We start from the raw sequence: 15,439 nt of genomic DNA, 5'->3' as shown, positions 1-15,439 counted from the left end.
GGCCTTCCTCTGAAGTATGATTCTGTGGGAATGTTAAGGATAGTAGGAAAGGATATATTGAATAAGTATTATCCTTCCTTCATTCACGCCAAAACAAAAAAAAAAATTTCCTTCCAGTAGCACCTTAAAGACCAACTAAGTTAGTTCTTGGTATGAGCTTTTGTGTGCATGCACACTTCTTCAGATACACAGATTCATTCACGCCAGTGAGTGATGTAGCAGAGCAAATTCCCCTCAATATAGCTGGAAGCTAGTTAGCAGATTTGTTTGAATCTCTTAAAGGTAAAGGGACATCTGACCATTAGGTCCAGTTGTGGCCGACTCTGGGGTTGCGGCGCTCATCTCGCTTTACTGGCCGAGGGAGCTGGCGTACAGCTTCCGGGTCGTGTGGCCAGCATGACTAAGCCGCTTCTGGCGATCCAGAGCAGCGCACGGAAATGCCGTTTACCTTCCCGCCAGAGCGGTACCTATTTATCTACTTGTACTTTGACATGCTTTCGAACTGCTAGGTTGGCAGGAGCAGGGACTGAGCAATGGGAGCTCACCCCGTTGCGGGGATTCGAACCGCCGACCTTCTGATCGGCAAGCCCTAGGCTCAGTGGTTTAACCCACAGCGCCACCCGCGTCCCTGCTTATTTCCTGGTGCCCCCTTTAATCCCTCTTAAAAGAATAAAGACACCAGAGTCTTTCTGTGTAAAGTAACAAAAAGTTTACTCACATTTCAGTTCACGGTATGATCCCTGAAAGGCAGGCTTTACTTGGTGGTGACATAAACAAAACTCTGAGTTGGTCTCATTTGGAAACTCAACTCACGTGTTGCTGGCTGAGAGCCAGCAGACAGCAAAATTACATTAAGATAACAAAAGGGCTGCAGGAGAGCAGCATGGCAGCAAAAGATAGAACACGGGAGCAAGCAAGAATAGATGGAACTGGACTGAGAAAATGGCTGCGTGACTTGGCTCTTTGATGGAGTCAGCCAGGGCCATGCCCATCTCCCAGGTCACATGCAGGGGAAAAGATGCTCCAGACCAGTAGAACAGGAAGTTACACTCACTGGATGTCCCCCTGCCTGTGCCCACGCTAGGGAAATACTGTATTTTTCGCTCTATAAGATGCACCTGACCATAAGACGCACCTAGTTTTAGAGGAGAACAAGAAAAAAAATATTCTCTCCCTCTCTGCGCAGAGCCTCTTCAGCGAAGCGAAATCAGAACAGCAAGAGGGATCGCTGCGCAGCAAAAGCAGCGATCCTTCTTGCTGTTCTGGCTTCTGGGATAGCTGTGCCAAGCCTCTTCAGGACAGGGGGAGTGTTCCTCCCGTTGCCCTGAAGAGGCTTTGCGCAGCTATCCCTGAAGCCAGGAGAGCAAGAGGGATCAGTGCGCACCAATCCCTCTCGCTTTCCTGGCTTCAGAGATAGCTGCGCAGCCTGCATTCGCTCCATAAGACGCATACACATTTCCCCTTACTTTTTAGGGGGGGGGAGTGCGTCTTATGGAGCGAAAAATATGGTAAGGAATGTTGCATTTGACTGCACCAATGGATTACATCCCACCGATTCTAGTCCTCATGGTTGCTAAGACTGTTTTGCCCAATGACTTCATGTCAGGGAATACATGGTAACCGGATTGTTGCTTCATGAGGGACTCTGCCTGTATCCTTCCGGGGCGACTCACCTGCACCTGACACCTGAGCTCCATCCCTCCCGTTTCATCGCTGATGGGAATCCGTGGCATATTCCCCCACCTTCCTGTGTGCCAGCTTTGCCTGGCACAAATTCTCCTCAGCGCCCTTGATCTCTGTGCCACGCAAGGCCCCTCTGTCCACAAGCATTAGGGCCAGGCGAGACAGGTGCCGAAGAGACAGACCCCTTTTGAAGCTGGGTCAAGGGAGATCAGAGGCATGTGCAAACGTCCCTCTGCGTTAGCCTCTCTGGTGGGGTCAGATGGAGTGCCACTTGCAAGCGCGGTGCTCCTCGCCACTACCGCCCCCCCAGCCTCCTTCCCCCCCCAAGAGTGGAATTGGTGCATGAAAGCAAGTCTGGGTGCGAGCGCCTGGAAATGGCATCAGCGGCATCAAGGCCGGGGAGCAGAAGGGAAGGTGCTCTGGGTGCAAGGGGTGTGCAAGGTGCAAGGGGAATGTGGGTGCAAGGGAAAGGTAGGCAAGCACAGGGCAGAATTGTGCCCGGGCAAGCTGAAGTAGGGTTGCCTTGTTTCAAACAGTGAAAATCTGGACAGAACAGTTGGCAAAATTGCAAAAAAAGAAGAAGACGTTTTCGAGCTATTTTTATGGGAAAGTGACACCCTATGTCTGGATTATCCTGGACATTTCCCTTGTTTCCACCCTGACACTGCTGCCGACCTCAGTATTCTGGATATGTCCAGGAAATTCCGGACATATGGCAACCCTAGTTGAAGGCAGGAAGTCAGGGCGTTTGTTTATTTATTGCATTTTTGCGGGTGGCGCTGTGGGTTAAACCACAGAGCCTAGGGCTTGCAGATCAGAAGGTTGGTGGTTCGAATCCCCGTGATGGGGTGAGCTCCCGTTGCTCGGTCCCAGCTCCTGCCAACCTAGCAGTTTGAAAGCACGTCAAAGTGCAAGTAGATAAATAGGTACCACTCCGGCGGGAAGGTAAACGGCGTTTCCGTGCGCTGCTCTGGTTCGCCAGAAGCAGCTTAGTCATGCTGGCCACATGACCCAGAAGCTGTACGCCGGCTCCCTCAGCCAGTAAAGCGAGATGAGCGCCACAACCCCAGAGTTGTCTGTGACTGGACCTAACGGTCAGGGGTCCCTTTGACTTTTGATGGGGTGTTAGGGGAAGGATGGTACTTCTGGTGGGGGACATGTCCTGTTCCTTCTGGAATAGTTTGTGCACCTATGGTCCCTGCTCTGCACTGTTATAAGAATTCCAAGGTCTCAGATATAAATGTTCATAAATGTACAAGGCAAACACATATGTGAAGTATATAAACCACGTGTCTGAAATAGCACTGCTGCTCACGCAGTCTTTTGCCCCAGAGGCACGTTCCGTTGTCTCTCGAGATAGACGGGTGCCGACAGATCCCTTTTCCTCTGAGGAGCTCCAGGTGGCATACATGGCTCCCCCATTCCTCATTTAACGTTTACAACAACCCTGCGAGGTAGATTAGGCTGAGGGGCAGTGAGTGGCCCAGGGGCAAGGGTTTAAACCTCACTTTCCCAGGGGTTTAATCAGATACTCACCACTATGCCACACTGGGTCTCACTGACCCATCTAGCATAGTATTGTCTGCACTGACTGGCAGCAGCTCTCCAGGGTTTATGGGAGGAGAAAGCTCTTTGCGGTCCTGCCTGGGGATGCGGAGGCCTTCTGCATGCAGATGCTCTGTCTCAGAACTATGGGCCAGCAAGCCCTCAAGCAGCGGACGTGAGCCCAAGTTCCTTCAAGGTTCTTTCAAGGTTCTACCCTTCATTTCAAGATGAAGTGACTGATTGGCGTTCCATCTGGCTCCAGCTTCAGCAACCTATGACCACTTGACCTCTTTGATCTGCAGAATTGGTGCCCCATAAGCCCCCTTCGACATTTCGTAGAATTGTAGAGTTGGAAGGGACCCCGAGGGTCATCTAGTCCAACCCCCTGCAATGCAGGAATCTCAGCTCAAGAAATCTCCAGCCTCTGCTTCAAAACCTCCAAGGAAGGAGAGCCCACCACCTTCCATCCCACTGCTGAACAGCTCTTACTGTCAGAAAGTTTTTCCTGATGTTGAGTCGGAATCTCCTTTCTTGTAACTTGAAGCCATGGGTTCGAGTCCTGCCCTCCAGAGCAGGAGAAAGCAAACATGCTCCATCTTCAACGTGACAGCCCTTGAGATATTTGAAGGTGGCTCTTGTATCGCCTCACAGTCTCCTAACTCAATCTTCTAGTGTGGCAGCACCTGCACTTTGGAACTCCCTGCCTATTGACAGCCTTCGCTGTACTCTTTTAGGCTCCTGCTAAAAATATTTTTGTTCAGACAGGCCCAGCCAGATGTTTAGAAAACTGCTGCGAATTTGAATCTGTTTCTAAACGATTGTTGGTTTAACTTTTCCAAAGTCTTAAATTATTGTGGTTAATTTTCCTTGTGGATAATTTTCTTGTTCCACCTTTTTGGTAAACCGCTTTGAGGTTGGTTGGTTTTTGCAATCAAGGAGTGCATATGTTTTATGAAAATAAATACAGGCGGCCTTCCCCAACTTGGACCACCCGCAGATGTTTTCACCTACATCTGCAAGCAGCCCCCGCCTGCGCAGCCAGCTGGGCAAATAGCTGCTGTTGGGCTTCAGGATGAGGCCAACATGGAGCTGAGTCTGCTGCTACTGCTCGTCTCCAGCCTTCCTGATCCCAGCCGTAAACCTCGGGGAAGCAGATCCGCCTCGATGTCCATGACATTGCAATTGCCAAACGTCTCTAATTACGTGCATTTTATGTCCTTTACCTTTTCTAAAGGACTTTTCCTGGCTTGTGCCTCCAATGTTCTCCGGCTCTTCTTTCCCGAAGGGGAAATGCTGCGATTATCGCAGGTCGGAGCAGGGAGGGAAGGAGAAGGAACGCCTGCCTCCCATCTTCTCACCCAGAGCCTCCATGACATTTAAAGGGCTCTGATCCGATGCAGAAGGTCATCTCCTGGGCTCCCATGTCTGCTGGAGACCCAGAAAGGAGCCGATTGGGGTGACGGCTTGTGGCTGGACCAAGAAGTACGCTAAGGATCAGCCGTTCCACATGCCAGGCAGCTAGAGACGGACACCCGAAGCTGCTTCCTGGGTTCAGCTGAAAATATCACATTAACTGGGCTTTATCCTGCTGAGGGTCAAAAATATGGGGGGCCTGGTAGGCCCAAAGACCGTCTGGATGTTCTTACATTTCCCTACCCATGATACAAATGGAGGGCCACAAAAAGGACAGAGACGCCTGCGGTGTTCAAGTGTTCAATCTGTGGCAGCTCATTCACACGTGCAGGTCATCAAATGATCTTGCTTTTCTGGGACGGTCAACGGGGACTTGGAAAAAAAGCCTGGGACTTTCTCTCCTCCTCCTTTTAAACGCCTGCTGAAGACTCTTCTGCGGCTTTTCAGACAATATTGCAACTAATTTTGATTCAGCTTACTAATTGCAATACAGTGGTCCCTTGGTTCTCGAACGTCTCGGAAGTCGAACGTTTCAGTTTTCAAACGCCGAAAACCCGGAAGTAACTGCTTTGGTTTTCGAACCAAAAATGTAGTATAAACACTGGCATCTGGGAATCACTGGCCTGCGAGCACTCCAGTTGGAGAACAGCCTTTACCAAAGGTGTCATGGGCTTTGAAGATGCTCAAACTCAGGACACAAGGGAGAAACGTGCCAAGAGGAAGTCACGTTTGGCAAACCCTCACTGGGATCAACTCCCGCCCGGAAACCAATGTCCCCACTGTGGAAGGATGTGTAGATCCAGAATTGGCCTCCACAGTCACAGACTCATTGTTACAACCGTGTTTACGGAAAACAATCTTACTCGGCTACAAGGGATCGCCAAAGAAGAAGAAGGTGGTGGTATTTGTTAAGTTGTGGGTGAACATATCAGACGACATAGCGATTCTTCAAACAGCTCTTGTTTATTCGCAGGCCAGAACAGAACTGAACTGAACTGAAGGGCTCAGTCAGCCTGCTTATATAGAGCTCCAGTACAACGTAACTGTAACAATTTTCTAAAACTATCCAATCACTGAACGTCACTTTCGATCCCTTATTTGCATAACTATCTACAGTATCCCTCTGCTGGCCCAGGGTGAAAACTTCAGTACATAACAGTATCATTAAAAAAAACTAGGCTTCCCGGTGGAAAAATCAAAATTGGAAACAGAATTGCTAGATCCCAAACTTAGGAATCTGTCAAGAATGTATAACCTGCTGTTGAAATGGAATACTCAGGATGAAACGGTGAAATCTGCTATGATTAAATGGGCACAAGATGTTGGACATAACATTATGATGGCTGACTGGGAACAGTTATGGATCACAGGTATGAAGTTTACGGCATGTAATGCCTTAAAAGAGAATCTGATGAAAATGATTTACAGTTGGTACATAACACCAGTCAAGCTTCCAAAAATTTACCATTTGCCCGATAATAAATGCTGGAAATGTAATGAGACTGAAGGCACATTCTTTCACCTTTGGTGGACATGCCCAAGGATTAAGAATTTCTGGGAAATGATTTACAATGAACTGAAAAAGGTATTTAAATATACTTTCCCCAAGAAACCAGAGGCCTTTCTCTTGGGTATTGTCGGCCAAGGGGTGTTAAAGATAGATACAACTTTTTTTATGTATGCTACAACAGCAGCAAGAATACTTATCGCAAAGCACTGGAAGACACAAGATCTACCCACCCGGGAAGAATGGCAGATGAAGCTGATGGACTACATGGAATTGGCGGAAATTGTTAGCAACACAAAGTCAACATTACTGGTGAGCCTGGTGCTCGCTACAATTGCAGAAGAATCGCGGAAGTGCAGCTGGGAAGGGGCCTCCAGGGGTCATCAAGTCCAACCCCCTGGCAATGCAGAAACCGCAGCCAAGTCATATATATATATATATATATATATATATATATATATAGCCTGCCTATACTGCGTATATATATATATATATATAGGCTGGCATCTCTCGCTTTTGCTTTGCTGTCTGTGGGAAATCCCCCTGCAGTGCGTCCTCCGAGCCGCCAGAGGCCCCCGCGGCGCTCTTTCTCGGCCTCCCTCCTTTTCGCCGCGCCTCCCTCCGTGACGCGCCGCCTCCGACCACTTCCTCCTCGGCCGGAAGTGGCGGGGCGGAGCCTCGGCTGCCGATCCGCCGGGTGAGGCGAGGCGACGACGGCGACGATGTGGTTCATGTACGCGCTGAGCTGGCTCGCGCTGCTCATCCAGGCCGCCTTCGTCACGCTCGGCATCGGTGAGGAGGCCCCTCGGGACCAGGCGGAGGGGGAGGCCGCCACCCTCCCTCCCTCCCTCACTGCCGCTCCCCCCCCGCAGCCCCACAAGTGGTCTCTCCCTCCTCCGCGGCCCGGCCGACCTCTCTCCTCCTCCCCCTTCGAGTATGGCAATGGTACGGCCCGACTCCGGCCGGCCAATAGGCGGTCACGGCCTCCCGTCCCTCGCGCGCAAGGAAGGTGCGGGGAGGGGGCGTGGCCGAGGAGCTGCGCCTGCGTGGAGCCTCCCTGTGCAGGGGCAGTCTACCCCCGAGAAGCAGCTGAGAAGGGAAAGCGGAGGGAAATGGGGCCCAGCCAGGTCCGCCTCCTGTGGGAAACCCGCAAGAGCCCCGTCTCTCCTCCTGCGGTTTCCAACAGCCGCTGTGCAGAAGCATTTCTGACCCCGCCGTGTAGGAGAAACCCAGCCAGATGGGCGGGGTGTAAATATATTATTATTATTATTATTATTATTATTATTATTATTATTATTATTACTATTATTATTAGACAGCCCTGCCTTCCCTTCAGGTGGAAGTGGGTTAAACCACAGAGCCTAGGACTTGCTGATCAGAAGGTTGGCGGTTCGAATCCCCGCAATGACGGGGTGAGCTCCCGTTGCTCGGTCCCTGCTCCTGCCAACCTAGCAGTTCGAAAGCACATCAAAGTGCAAGTAGATAAATAGGTACCACTCCGGTGGGAAGGTAAACGGCGTTTCCATGCGCTGCTCTGGTTCGCCAGAAGCGGCTTAGTCCTGCTGGCCACATGACCCGGAAGCTGTACGCCGGCTCCCTCGGCCAGTAAAGCGAGATGAGCGCTGCAACCCCAGAGTCGTCCGTGACTGGACCTAATGGTCAGGGGTCCCTTTACCTTTTATTTACCTTCCCTCCACGCTAATCCTCTTTGTTTCTTGGGATCTCCCTCTAAGGCCCGTCCCTCCCTTCCTCCCAGATTAATTCCTCTTTGAATGTGGCTCGGTACCCCTTGCTACAAATAGGCGGCCTAGTAGGGACTGGCCAACTGGATTTAGATGCCTTCGAAAGGAGATTAGAGCAATTAATGGAGGATCAATCCCTGGCTCTTAGGCAAGGGAGAAGCTGGTCTCTCTCTGATTATTGGTTGCTGGGGGCAACGCGGGGCAAGGCCTTCATTCCTTGCTTGCCGGATTTCGGGAAGAAGCCCCTTAGTTTGCACCTCTGCAGGAGGGGCATGAATTTAGGATGAAGTCAGGATCTCGCTTTCGATCAGTGGCCGCAGTTGCTCCACCTTGGTAGTTTCACTCATTATGTCCTGTTGCCTCCAGAGACTTTGTCCAAAGCTGACACTGAACAACCCCTCTGGTGGGATGCTGCAATGACTGAGGATGGAAAGAGCATGGCAAAGGAAATTTAAGCAACATAAGGAAAACTCTTAGAATCATAGAATCATAGAGTTGGAATAGACCACAAGGGCCATCGAGTCCAATCCCCTGCCAAGCAGGAAACAGGAGAATAAAGCCATTGTTTTGCTTGCTGTGTAACCATTGGAAGTGATGGAATCCTTGAGTGCTAAGACGAGGGATCTTGAGGGAAGACTTGGACTTCTTTTTAAAAAGAGTAACAATCGCATATTTGTTGTGCTGCAAGCTGGTTTTCTGGAAAAGCTCAGAGATTTGAAATCTGAGGTGACAATGATTGCAAACTGAGTATTTGGCTTCAGCGCTTGATGTGAGCTGGGCAAGTGAAACCCCAAGCTCCACTTCCCATGGACCCGCCAAAGCCACAATACCTGGAGTTTCTTACTGTCTTTGGAGTTCATAAATCAGAGGCTATGTGGCCAGAAGTTGTAGGAATTGTTGGTCTCAATGAACAGCTGTGTTTGTGTCCCAACCAAGCTCCTTTTCTTCTGTCTTCCAGCGGCTGGCTTGTACTACTTGGCCGAGTTGATAGAAGAGTACACAGTGGCAACCAGCAGGATCATTAAGTACATGATCTGGGTAAGTCTCTGGCTGCCTTTGGAACAAGTTCCCTCCCTTATCAGTGCCATCCAGTGGTGCAAGCCTCACTGGCACAGTGTGAGACTAGGAAGGCCAAAATAAGTGCAGTTGGGAGGAGTTCCTCAGGCGGCTTATTGGGGACAGAGAGAGAGAGTTGCTTGGCAAGAAGCTTGTTCCAAACAAAAGCTGAACTTGTAAAATAGTTCTTGCGAGAAGCTTAACAGCTTTTATGATCTTGCTGTCTTTCCTGCTGGCTGCTTACAGCTGCTTTGTTCCTTTCACATTATTACTGTTTATATTTATTCAGTGCATTCAGCTGCAATCCTAACCCCACTTACCTGAGAGCAAGCCCCACTGAATTCAGTAGACTTTTGTGTAGGTGTGGTTCAGATAGCGCTTGTGGTCACTTTCCCCAAGAAGTCTCAAAGCAACTTACAAATTTAAATGGCTGCTTCACTTTTGCTTGGGAGAAATGTCTTCGCCTGGTGCTGGAAAGAAGTCTGTGTCCGTGCCAGGCAAGCCTCCTTGGGGAGAGCATGCCATAAGCCACTACTGAAAAGGCCCTTTCTCTTTTTGGTACCCTCTTACACCAGTTGTTCTCAAAGGGGGATTACCTTGGGGCTAAGAGGCAAGGGCAGGCAGAGGGCGATGGAGGTGTAAATGATTCTCAGGCTTTGAAAAACTGGTATCACTGGATCAAATTTATCCATTTTCTTGAATTAACGAAACTAAATTGTTTTAATTGGATTTTGAAGGAATGTGCAATTAATTGTTGCTATTTTGAATTTTATTGCATTGTCACATTCCTTCATTGGTTGTGCAAATGTAATTTCGTTGTCCCTGAGAGGGGGCAATGACAATAAAGACATTATTATTATTATTACTTACTATAACAAACCGCTGTTGTGAACACAGTAATGTTTTTTATAGGGTGGGGTGGTTTGCACTGGGGATGAGTTTATGGAAGCAAAGGGTGGTGGCCCAATGAAGTTTGGGAATGCCTGCTCTAAACTAAGATTGCATATATTTGTGTAAGTCCCCCAGTGGGGATTAGTTTCCATGTGCATCTGAACGGATATAGAGAGGCAGGGTGTAGCACAGACCACAGAGAAACCAGACAGGCTGTTGGGTGAGATGGGACTCTTCCTTTTGTCTGCGGCCTGTTGGCATTTTCCCCTGCGGCAACAGCTTTCGCTGACAATGGTGTCTCTTAGTTCTCCACAGCTGTGCTGGTTGGGCTGTACCTCTTTGAGCACTTCCCAGGCCTCATGGTGGGAGTGGGCCTCTTCACCAACCTGGTCTATTTTGGATTGCTGCAGACCTTCCCTTTCATCATGCTCACCTCTCCAAACTTCATCCTGTCCTGCGGTGAGTGCCTTTCAGATGCTGGGCACCAGATACGACAACCTCTAGTGTCAAAACAGCCTGTGCTGAATCTCCTCGGAGTCTGGAGGGTCTCACTCTTGCTTGAATCGATCTTGTGGCCAAGGAGCAAATTGCTCTGCACTTGTCACTGTGTTCTTGCTCTCCCAGCTGGAAGATGGTCACTATTTTTCCCCAGTGGAAGAAGGGGGAATCATTGAGAAGGAGGCTTGTACCTTCAGGGGGGGGATCCCAATATGGAAGTTGGTGCAATGGAAAATTGTGCTGGCGTGTTACACCTGTAGACAGGCAAGGCTCCATAGGCTGAGACCGGCTGCTTGAATGCAGCCTGGAAGGCTGGACAGCCCAAATAGGTGCCAGGGTACAGTGCAGCAACTGGCCACTTGCTTGGCGTTGGATCTGTTCTGGAGGGTTAGGCAGCTGCAGGAGGAGACCGGAGGAGGCTGTTGGCCTCATATAATGAGCGAATGAAGCTGGGGTTGCTTCATTTATCTTATCTGGGCTGCTCTTCTGTGCTAAGGACAATGTTCGGTCCTTTTAGTCTGAGCTCCACCCTTCACTGAAGCAAAGGTTAAATGTGCATATTCTTCCTGTTACCATCCCCACCCATCAGCATTCAGAATGCAAACTTGCCTTCTTGCTTTTTTTACTCTGTAAAACACCTCAAACTCTGAAGGTGCCATAGAAATAAGAACACTCATTCAGCTGCATCAGCAAAACTAGGGTGTTTTCCTCCCCTCCCTTTTGCATAGTTACTCAATTCAGTTGCTTCTGTTTGAACCCAGGATTCAGAGGTTTTACAGATTTCTGGGGTTGGAGTTTTGATCACAGGAACTAGCAATGGATTAGTGGCGATGGGCAGGAGGGAGGCATGGCTGCTGCTTCTCATCTTGTAATTTGCTTTTTCCCCCAATTGGCAGTGTTGGTTGTGCTGAACCACTATTTAGCGTTCCAGTATTTTGCGGAAGAGTATTACCCGTTCTCAGAGGTAAGAGATGCCACTGGCTGTCCCATGGAGCTTGGGCATTGGGGAGGAGGGAAGAAGTGAGCTGCCATGGTAAATAATCTTTTTAATAATAATTATTATATTATTTATACACCGCCCATCTGGCTGGGTTTCCCCTGTTGGGTCTGCACCACATTTTCTAGTTTCTCTGGACCTAGCCAAAAGACAGCTGAAAGGTTTGAGAGTCTCATGGCAAAGCGTTTTTATGCTGGCTCTGGGTTGTTGCTGGTGTTGATGTTGATCTTAAAGGGCCCTCACTGCAATCTAAAGGGTGCCACCGTCTCAGCAGGCAGAGGCAGCTCTGTTCTATCACTATCGGTCCAGTATACCTGAAGGAGTGTCTCCACCCCCATTGTTCTGCCCAGATGCTGAGGTCCAGCTCCGAGGGCCTTCTGGCAGTTCCCTCGCTGCGAGAAGCCAAGTTACAGGGAACCAGGCAGAGGGCCTTCTCGGTGGTGGCGCCCTCCCTGTGGAACGCCCTCCCATCAGATGTCAAAGAGAAAAACAACTACCAGACTTTTAGAAGACATCTGAAGGCAGCCCTGTTTAGGGAAGCTTTTAATGTTTAATAGGTTATTGTATTCTAGTGTTCTGTTGGAAGCCGCCCAGAGTGGCTGGGGAAACCCAGCCAGATGGGCAGGATATTATTAATAATAAACAAAAACAAAAACAAAACGCTCCCATTTTGTGTTGCGTGTGTAGCACCTCTGCTAAAAAGAGAAAGGGATCAGTCTCCCATCTGATCTCACACTTGCACTGCTAGCTGTTGAAACTGCCTCTAATTCATGGAGGAGAGGGCTTTTGATGGCTGCTATGCAGGGCGGCTCTGCTCTGCCCTGGAGGCAGCAGTGCATCTGGATACAAGGTGCTGCAGAGGAGAGAGTCCTGCTTGCTGCTTCCCCACGGGCATCTGGCTGGCCACTGTGAGGACAGGGCCACTCTTGTTCCTGGGGACTAAGACTCTGTCTCTCATATGGCTTTCTGGGACCCTGTGGGTTTTATCTTATTTGCAGAGCAGCGTTGGTTGTGGCTCTTCTTGATGCTCTCTCCATGTTTCGCCCCCAGGTGCTTGCCTACTTCACCTTCTGCCTGTGGCTAATCCCCTTTGCCTTCTTTGTTTCCTTGTCAGCTGGGGAGAATGTGCTGCCTTCCACGGTGCAACCAGGAGGTGAGTTCTGCAGGCCTGGCCTTTGCAGCCCCTGCCTTCCCCCGGCCTGGTGGCCTGCAGGTGTTTGGGAATTTCTGGGGAGGAGCGTCTTCAGCTCAGCGGCAGAAGCACAGGCTTTCTGTGCTCAAGGTCCCAGGTTCAGCTCCTGGTGCCGCCAAGTGAGGCTGTGGATGCCCCCTGCCTGAAATCCCAAGCCACTGTTTCTGGACCAAATGGTATGCCTTGGTGGACGGCAGCCGCTGGGATGATGGGAGTTGTAGTCCAAAGCATATTTCAGACACCAGGTTGAGAGGCCTGCTGACCAGAATGGTGGGAACTCTGTAGCAGATTCTGCGGCTGAAATAAATGACTTGTATTATTATTTTGCATTCCCTAGATGTATAGCAGAATTTGCTGGAAAGAACAGGGGATGGAGGAGGAGGCAGCTGTGCAAGTCAGGGCTGGTGGTGACTGAAGTGGTTGGGGTTGGACTGGTGGCTTTAGATTTTGGGAAATTTTAAGCTTACCAGTGCCATCTTAAGGACAAGAAAGTTGACTTTCTGGATATGTGGAGGCACAGAATGCCAAGAGAATGCCCTGTCTTACCTTCAGCCCAGCCAACTGATCAAATCTCCTAGGCAAAGGGGCACACTCCCAATCTGAGCTATTGAGCGATTCCTCCCAAGTCTCATAGTGCTTAAAGCAACGGCTACAGCAGGACTCCCTCCCTCCCGTCCCTCTCTCTCTCCCCCCCTCCCAAAATTGGTGATGTGATGACTCCCTGGCTTTTTCTTTCTCTCCTCAGACGATGTGGTATCGAACTACTTCACGAAAGGGAAGAGAGGGAAGCGGTCTGGCATTCTGGTCATCTTCTCGTTCATTAAGGAAGCCATCTTGCCCAGCCGCCAGAAGATGTATTGAGCCCTCCTCCCAGCCGCCCCTCAGTGTCTTCTGTTCACGAGGGAACACACTCACCCCAAGTGAAGCGAGAGGTCCCTGGGCCGCGGCCTTCCCCTCACCCTTTTGCCTGTCCAAGGGACACGCTTGGGACGAACAGACCGTAAATTGCCAGGCAAGCAGCTGCAGACCTGGGCGGCCCACTCTCCGGGGCGGTTGTGCTTTCTTGACAGCCTGCTTGTGGCCAAGGAAGGCAGTAGCCCTGTCCAAATCTGGATCCTGCATCTCTTAAACTGGTTGGAGCCCCGCAATGAGCTGTTGACGTCTTCTTCACGTTTAAAAGCCAAAAACATTTCGCAAAAGGTGCTTTTGTCCATGGACTCACCTCTTCCCTGGTGTGAAGGTGTTCAAAGGTTTGACCGGGGTTCGAATGGACTTAATGATCGACACACCCAAGCCCTTCCCACTGCCAAGATTCTTCCAAAGAGTTTTATTTGTCGAAATCCATGGAGAAGCAATGGAGAGACTGGCTTTTCATAGACACTACTTGTTCAGAACATATCGCGACTTTGTAGGGGAGAGGTGGGCAGGAGCCCAGAATCCTACATGTCTCTTTCTCGTTTTTTGGAGGCAAATCTGTGATCAGCATTTGTGCAAATGGATCTTGCCTCAGTGACTAGGAAGCGGGAACCCCCTCTTGCCCCATTTTGACTGGGGAGTCCTTTCAAGGATGCTTCGGGGGGGGGGCAGTATGTGTGGAGGCTATAGACATAACTTCATTTGGCAATCTAGGGATGATCATTTGCACAGATTTCCTAGAGCTGCACTATTCTTGCAGCACTCGAGGTAATAAATTGAAAGCCCGGTTTTTTAAAAAAAAGATTGCTGGCATATCTCCCCCCCCCCCAATTCAACAGTTTTAATAACCTGGAAGAACGCCGCCTTGAGTGAAAATCAAGCTTAAACATTGGGAGAAGAGGACAATGAAAGTGCAAATAAGAAACCTGGAGTGCAAAGGGCTTTTTGTTTTCATCCAGGTTTGGAATCCGGTTCCTCCGGTTTCCATTTGGTTTCTTAAGCCGTGGGCAGGCACCTCCTCAAGTATTCTAGGATGGTTTCTGAAGAAAGAGGGCTGTGCTGCTGCTGCTGCTGCCCGCTGCGTTGCGGATGTTGACGACAACACCACATTGTTCTCTCTTAAATTAATGGACGTTTTGGTTTCTGTCTGAGCACACCGTCTGTGTTAATAAAGGTGTTAGGTGAAATTTGCCTTAAAAGCAAAGAAGGGCAAGCCGCTCTCTCCTCTCACGGGTGCCTGGTGGAAGCTGGAGTGGACAGTCCTCTGGAATGGCGGGGTGTTCCTCTCTGGGCTGTTGCTTCGGCCCAAGGACTTGGAGGAAAGGCAAGCATTTGCCTGACCTCTTGGGAGGGGCTACCTGGGGTCTGGGCAGCAGCCAAAGCTTCTTCTGTGGGCTGGAGCATCTCCAGAGTGGACCCAACGCTTGCCGCTTTCAGGTGTGTTGTGGGCCAACCCAGAGGTGCTGTTTTTGCTTTCCACCTCCTTGCCAAGGAACCCTGTGAGCTGGTTTGTTTTTTAGAAAAAGAAAATACTTTCCCTTTATCAGGCACTTCCTTCTGCATTGACAGCAGAGGAGGGGAAGTGAAAGCCTTTGCCAGCATGTCAGCCTCTTGGCTATAGGGGGAGGACAAGTCTAGCCTATCCGGAGTCCCCTGTCTGGCAGTTTGACGTACAGTGGTACCTTGGGTTACATACGCTTCAGGTAACATATGCTTCAGGTTACAGACTCCGCTAACCCAGAAATAGTACCTCGGGCTAAGAACTTGGCTTCAGGATGAGAACAGAAATCGTGCTCTGGCAGCGCGGCAGCAGTGGGAGGCCCCATTAGCTAAAGTGGTGCTTTAGGTTAAGAACAGTTTCAGGTTAAGAATGGACTTCTGGAACGAATTAAGTACGTAACCAGAGGTACCACTGTACAGGGGTTTCATTCATTCCTGGAGCTGGTTTTGTGCGTATGTAAAGTCCCAGGTGAGGTCCCCAGTGTGTTCACCTAAAGAGC

The 15,439-nt window shown here is 49.9% G+C and overlaps 1 protein-coding gene across 3 annotated transcripts; it reads left to right on the top strand.

Annotated features, from left to right (window-relative positions):
- Nucleotides 1-6,796: 6,796 nt before the first annotated feature.
- On the top strand, nucleotides 6,797-14,324 carry TEX261 (testis expressed 261). 3 transcript variants are annotated; one of them, XM_053402212.1, is made up of 6 exons: nucleotides 6,797-6,940; nucleotides 8,849-8,928; nucleotides 10,143-10,296; nucleotides 11,232-11,299; nucleotides 12,447-12,485; nucleotides 13,270-14,324. In XM_053402212.1, exons 1-6 carry the CDS (start codon nucleotides 6,871-6,873, stop codon nucleotides 13,651-13,653), a joined length of 795 nt encoding a protein of 264 aa, XP_053258187.1. In that variant the 5' UTR covers nucleotides 6,797-6,870; the 3' UTR covers nucleotides 13,654-14,324. The 3 variants fall into 3 exon arrangements, with proteins under 3 accessions (XP_053258187.1, XP_053258189.1, XP_053258188.1); XM_053402213.1 differs by having other exon boundaries at nucleotides 6,799-6,940; nucleotides 12,383-12,485; nucleotides 13,270-13,481; XM_053402214.1 differs by lacking the exon at nucleotides 11,232-11,299 and having other exon boundaries at nucleotides 12,383-12,485; nucleotides 13,270-13,454.
- The last annotated feature ends 1,115 nt before the right edge of the window (nucleotides 14,325-15,439 follow it).

The sequence above is a fragment of the Podarcis raffonei genome, chromosome 9 (genome assembly GCF_027172205.1).
Source record: "Podarcis raffonei isolate rPodRaf1 chromosome 9, rPodRaf1.pri, whole genome shotgun sequence".
NCBI lineage: Eukaryota > Metazoa > Chordata > Lepidosauria > Squamata > Lacertidae > Podarcis > Podarcis raffonei.
This window is presented reverse-complemented; position numbering and strand designations above follow the sequence as displayed.